The sequence below is a fragment of the Vombatus ursinus genome, unplaced genomic scaffold, assembly GCF_900497805.2.
Source record: "Vombatus ursinus unplaced genomic scaffold, bare-nosed wombat genome assembly UNPS02014167.1, whole genome shotgun sequence".
NCBI lineage: Eukaryota > Metazoa > Chordata > Mammalia > Diprotodontia > Vombatidae > Vombatus > Vombatus ursinus.
This window is the reverse complement of record NW_020953945.1, coordinates 2,746,624-2,753,089: the sequence shown is the minus strand read 5'-3', so window position 1 is coordinate 2,753,089 and position 6,466 is coordinate 2,746,624. Positions and strand designations below refer to the sequence as shown.

General features: G+C 44.6%; 1 protein-coding gene across 1 annotated transcript in view; it reads left to right on the top strand.

The window, feature by feature from the left end:
• Positions 1-6,466, top strand: part of LOC114041146 (sodium/glucose cotransporter 1-like) — a 37,704-nt gene that overhangs the window by 7,555 nt on the left and 23,683 nt on the right. Inside the window, exons 3-4 of the mRNA XM_027859423.1 lie at positions 3,088-3,241; positions 5,138-5,218. Of these exons, the coding sequence (XP_027715224.1) occupies positions 3,088-3,241; positions 5,138-5,218 (235 nt within the window). The remainder of the gene's footprint in view (positions 1-3,087; positions 3,242-5,137; positions 5,219-6,466) is intronic.

Genomic DNA, 6,466 nt, shown 5'->3' with positions numbered 1-6,466 from the left:
ATCTATCTATCTATCTATCTATCTATCTATCTATCTATCTATCTATCTATCTATCTGTCTATCTCTCTATCATTCATATCTTAATAATCTTAATAATCTCTATCATATCTTAACCCCAGATTAAGAATCCCTGGTTTATGGGTTGAACTCGGTAACTGCTGAGGTCCCATGAATTCTTGCTCTCTGGAATTCCGGGCAGAGGTGAGACTTGGAACAAGTTCTCCTACTGGGTGGTAGAATTTGAACAGGGAGAAAGGGGAGAGCAAAGAAGCTGAGTAAAGTTGAGGCGTGTTCAACTCCTTCCCCTAATTTTGTGCTGTTAGCACGAAGGACACGATGCTCCTCTGAAACCCCTTCCGGTTTGTGGCTAAACAGCATGAGCCAAGGTGTGGAGGTGAGAGTGAGCTGGGGGTAGGCAGGTGCTTGGTCTTCCTGGGGCTGAGGGTTCATAGTGGAGAGGAAGAGTGATAACAGTGGATGGGCAGGTGAGGCCAGATTGTTGGAGGCCTTGAATGGCAGCTCCCCACTGATAATGTTGGAGTGGCAGCCACACTTATAGAAGTTCACTCTTGCCTCAGCTTTTTGTGAGAGGTTTTAATAGCTATTAATCTCAAAGACCCGACCTTTTGTTCACTTATTTTCTGCTCTGGGTGATAAGAGGTTCTCCTCAGGTTACTAATTAAGCCACAAATTCCAATGTGACTCTAATATTTTCACAGCATCATCCTAAAGCTGGCAAGGACCTAAGAGTCCACTGGGTCTTGTCTTTTTACAAAAAAGGAAAAAGGTCCAGAGTGGGAAAATTACTTATCCAAGGTCACACAGAGTAAGCAGAATAAAAGGAGGTATTGTTTGGGAGTGCACATTGAGTAGTGAAGACACTGTACCAGAACCCTTGAGCTTGGGGCCCAAAGACTTAAATCCTGAATTCCTGACCCTTTCATTCACTGGCTGTGTGACCATGGCACTTGTCACTACATTTCTCTCAGACTCAGTTTCCTTTTCTGTAAAATATGGAGCTGGCACCTGATGATCTCTGAGCTTTGTTTTTCTTTCTGTTTAGACATACAGAGTTGGTAAACAAAAGTAGGAGTGTTATATCCCAGGACAGAGAGAACTCTTACAAATGCTTTAGCTGCTAATGGACATTTCAAAGGCCTGATAAGCAGGGGAAAGTAGGGGGAGGGACCAGTAATGAGCTTCTAATCACAATGTCACAGTTTTCTGAGCTGGATCAGGACTTGGCAAGAACCCAGGGAATAGCAGGGTGTGTCAAAAGGCCAGGCCACCCCAACAGCTCCCACTTTTCTCATGACACGTGTTGTTTTTCACTCAATGATATGACCTTCATGCTGTCTTCAAATAGTGTCTACTCATACTTTGATATCACTTCCTTTTCTTGTGGGGAAAGGGGAGCATGAGGTCTACAAACGTGTAGGAAACTTCCAGTGTGGAAACTCCTTCCATCAACTCAGCTCATCTGTTAACTTAAGAGTCTTTGAGAGTTCCCTGGAATCATTAAGAGACAAAGTGGTTTGACATACAGAGTCCATGTGGCACAGGGACAGGACTGGAACCAAGGGCTTCTTGGTTCTTGTCACCATGCTACCCTGCCTCTTAGCATCTCAGAACTCCACATGAAGAGTCTCTAGGGAAAGACTGAAGCCTCTAATTCTCTGTACATTTCTCTCTTGAGTAGGGAGGCCAGGAGGAAGGCAGCCAAAGGTGCTTTACAACAGAGCATTCATAGGTCTAGGGCTGTTAGATGGTGCCATGGTGCACGGAGCAAGAACCTGGAGTCAGGAGGACTCATCTTCCTCAGTTCAAATTTGACCTCAGACACTTATTAGCTGTGTGACCCCGGGCAAGTCACTTACCCTGTTTGCCTCAGTTTCCTCATCTGTAAAACGAGGTAGAGAAGGAAATGGCAAATTGCTCCAATATTTTCACCAAGAAAACCCCAAATGGGGTCATGAAGAGTGGGACATGATTGAAAAAGACTGAACAACAAAAATCCCCAGGTCTCGTGGCCACTAAGATGTCAGGGAAGGAATGCTAGACTTAGAGTCTTTGAGCTTTCTAAGCTGTATTACTTTGAAAAAAATCACTCAACTTCTCAGGGATTCCCTTTCCTCCTCTGGGAAACAAGGGCTTTGGACTAGGGGATCTCCTAGGGTCCTCTCCAGTCCATTCAAGGACTCTGTCAATCCTTCTGCTGAATTCCCATCACATCAGGAAGGTGACCTGTAAGTCCAAGTATACTGCAAAAGAATTGAATTTTTTTTGGCAAAGCAATCTGTCAAGGATTGTCTACTGAGGCACAGGTGGGCTGCATTCTGGAATGGTGGAGAGACCATCCACAGACAAAATTACACATCCGGGAAGTGTTAAAGCGTTCATGGAAAATAAGAGCTGGTGGTATCATTGCATCCAACTCCTTTATTTCACAAATTAATAACCTGAGGCTTCTAGAGGGGAAGAGACGTGTCCAAGGTCACATAGGTAGTAACAGACAGAGCTGAGATTCAAACTGAGGCTTTTTTACTCCAAACTCAGACTTTTCCCACTACTTCCCCATCATCTTAGTCTGAATTCCTTATGTTACACATGAGAAAGTTGAAGCCCAGTGACAGGAAGATCCCAGAGGCAGTAAGTCCCAGAGCCAGGATTCAAACCCAAGGCTTCAGATTCCCAATTCAGTGTAGTCCTCTGGACCCCACAACTTTCTAGTCATCTTAGTAGGACCTCCCCATTTCATGGAGAAGAAAACTGAGACCCAGAGAGGAGAAGCCAATAGCCAAGACCACCCAAGCAGTAAGGCAGAGAGCCTGGGTTCAAGGTCAAATCTTCTGACTCCAAATCTTCTGACATACTTTCCAGGGGAATGACGCACTGGATCTCCATCATCTTGGTCTGCCCTCTCTTTTTATAGATGAGATGAATGAGGACCAGAGAGGGAAGGAGACTTCCTCAAGGTTGCACAGTAAATCCAGGGGCGTAGCCAGAACAGGACCCAGATTCTGACACAGAGTCCAGGTTTCTAACCTGGAGCATTTTATTTCTTCCATCATCATTATCCTTCAGCAGGCACAAGCTTCCCTCCTCCTTGATCCTTACATCTTCTCTCATCCTCAGGCAGACATGTTCTCTGGGGCCATATTCATCAAGGTGGCCCTTGGGTTGGATCTTTATGTAGCCATCTTCATCCTACTCATCATCACGGGGATCTTCACTATTGCAGGTGAGTCCTTCAGCCTCTGCTGGGTGTTCTCTATCTGACTCAATGCCCTCTAAGGCCCCTGGGATTCTCAGGACAGTGCCTACTGCATAAGGTCTGGTTGAATAAACTTGAGATGTTTAGACTGGAGGAGAGAAGACTTAGGGGGTCTATGATGCCTAACTTCAAGTATTTGTAAGGGTGTCATGAAAAAGAAGGATTAGATCTGTTTGTTTTGCTTTGACCCACAAGGCAGAACCCAAAGCAATGAGTGAACATTGTGAAGAGGCAAATTTGGGCTGAATCAATGAGAGAACTTTGTAACTGTGAGAGCTGCCCCAAGGTAGGACAGGCTGCCTCCAGAGGTAGTGAGTTCTCCATCACTGGAGACTTTCAAGCAGAGACTGCACAATCACATATTATCCTAGATATTCTTTGGGGGCATGAGCCAGACTCAATAGCCACTGAGGACCTTTGCAGCTCTGAGATTTGTGCTTCTGTTACTAAGATAAGCAAGAAGGAATGTGGTCTAAAAGATAGTAGCAGGAGGCCTAGGTTTGAATGCTGGCTCTGCTTTTGTGAGATATTGGGTAAGTCATGATCCTTCTCCAAGCCAGAGTTTCCTCATCTGTAGAACAAAGGTTGTAGAGCTGGAAGATCATCAAGTAGCAGTGCTATGGGTCTATACTGCAAGAAGACAGCACCCATTCATTTCCCACCTGTGACCTGGGCAAAGCCCAACCCAAAAAAATGTGGCCCCAGGGCCTAGTTTCTGGGACCTGGGCTTCTGTGGGTTGAAGAGGAGGGCCAAAGAGCAGAGGGCAAGAATTTAGAAGAATACTGGGAAGAGTCAGTGTGTATAGTCCAAAGCAGCAAGTCAATGTCCACTCAATGGGACCCAGAAGCATCACACACATGTGCATGCACACATGCACACACTGAATGCTGGGGTCAACCAAATTGGTCACACCAACCCAATTGGTCCAGGCAATGCAGCATCATGCAAAAAGTACATACCTGGATTTAAGGGGATAGGTTCCAAATCTCGACTTGTCTACCTGAGTGGTTTTAGGTGTGTCAGTGCCCTTTTCTGTACCTCAGTTTATTCCTCTGTAAAATAAGGGTATTGGATCAAATGTTCCACTGTGACTCTAGATCTCATGGACCCCAACAACTGACAGGTACCTAGGGCTTCACACTGTCTTACAGAGCCTCACAGCAACCCTGGGTGAGTTGGGCACTACAGATGGCACCATAGATTTGGAACCAGAAGGGACTTTAAAGGTGCCTAGTTTTGACTCCCTCATTTTACAGTGGAGTTAGTAACTAAGGCCTGGAGAAGTGAATGTACCTGTCCAAAGTCACACAGATTAGTGCCCAGCACACAGTAGGTGCTTAATAAATGCCTATTGATGAACTGCTTGATTTGGCAGAGCACAGATTCGAACCTAGGTCCTTGGACTCCTAATCCACCCTTCTTTAATATTATTATTATGTTTATTTTTCTATTATTTTCTATTATCATCTTCATTTTTAGAGATGAGGAAACTGAGAATCACAGAGTTTAAATGGCTTGGCTTGGTGCACCAAGCTAGTAAAGGCCAAAGGCAGGATTTGAACCCAGGTATCTCTAGACTTCATGGTCACTGCTACATCTACTATACCAGATCATACATGATTGCTGGACATTATGGCAGAGTATTGGGTCAGGGCCTAGGTAGATCAGAGAGGAGAACCAGGGGGACACAGGGCCAAAGGACTCTCCAAGGTGGGTGAGCCCCAGCCATGGCAGAAAGCAAGGAGTGCAGGAGAATGAGAGAAGAGAGACACAACATTAAAGCAGCAATGGTTTCTATGTTACCACACTCTTTTCCTTCCCCTGGAATCCAATGTCCTCATTTCCCTCCTCATCCTCGGCAGGTGGCTTGGCCTCTGTGATTTACACTGACACCCTGCAGACTGTCATTATGCTGGTCGGTTCTTTCATCCTCACTGGCTATGGTAAGTACAACCGAACCAGGTCAGAGACTTCCTGGGGAATGGAGAGTGGACCTAGAGCAGTGGGAGCCATTGGATATGATCCAAGAGCCAGGAATCCTGTTCTTGGCTCTGTCCATCTGTCCTTCTCCTTTGGGGTTTTTATTCTTGCTCTCTGAAAATCTGTGATTTTAGCAGTGAAGGACTCTAGGGAGGAGAGGAAGATTCTAATTTATCATGGAGAACAGTGTGGTCTGGTAAGACAGGGCACTGGCCCTGGATTCCAGATGACCTGGATTCAAATTCCAGTTTTGGCATTTAATTCTGAGATCCTGGCCAAGTCACTTTCACTCTCTTTGCCTCAATGTCCTTTTCTGTAAAATGGGGAGATTGGACTAGATGACTTTTGAGGTTTTATTTAGCTCCATATCTATAATTAGGCTGTAGCGCATGTTTGGTCTCCACTCCCATGTCTCCCCAGGCTTTCTCTTGTCCCTGTGCTGGATTGCTTATCGAAACCTACATTCTCTTCAGTAGGTCAGGATAGAGTCTCCAGAAGTATGGCCAATCTCTTTCTGTCTCTTTATCCGTCTCTCCTTCTCTCTCTCCCCCCCCATCTGAAGAATAACACTGGTGTGTGTGCATGCTTGTGTGTGTGCATGTGTGTGTACATATATATACTCCTTCTATATGCCAATATAACTCCTGAACATCATTTGTTACACTTTCCATTTATACAAAATTATTTGCCATGATACCATTAAATTTTTAAGCATAGAATGGCTCCTAAACAAGGCAAATACTATAGTAATCATGACATTTACTCAATAGAAGGCAAAGAACAAATACTCCTAAATTTTAATTAAGATAAAGCAAATCATGAATAACCAAACATCCACCCATGAACCTAGGTCATACTCTCTTACCAATACATACCAGTCTCCATGTGGAAAAATGGGCACACACTTAAAGAAACTCAGCACATCCATGATTGAGATTGAGAAGCTTAATATATCCATGAGGGAGAAAATCACGTGCCTGGGACAAATCACAACTCTGGACAGTAGATCTTGATGTCCCCAATTCATTCAGGAACAATATACACCACAACTTCTCTGCTAGCTTCCCTGGCTTATTCTAACCACTCTGTTACTGGGCAAAGCTTTTCCTTTTCAGCTTTAAAGCTGATGAAGCAATTACAAGCTCTTTTCATTCAGTCACCCTTACCAAGGCTCTGAGAAAAAAAGTGTTACCCGCTTTCAACTTGAGATT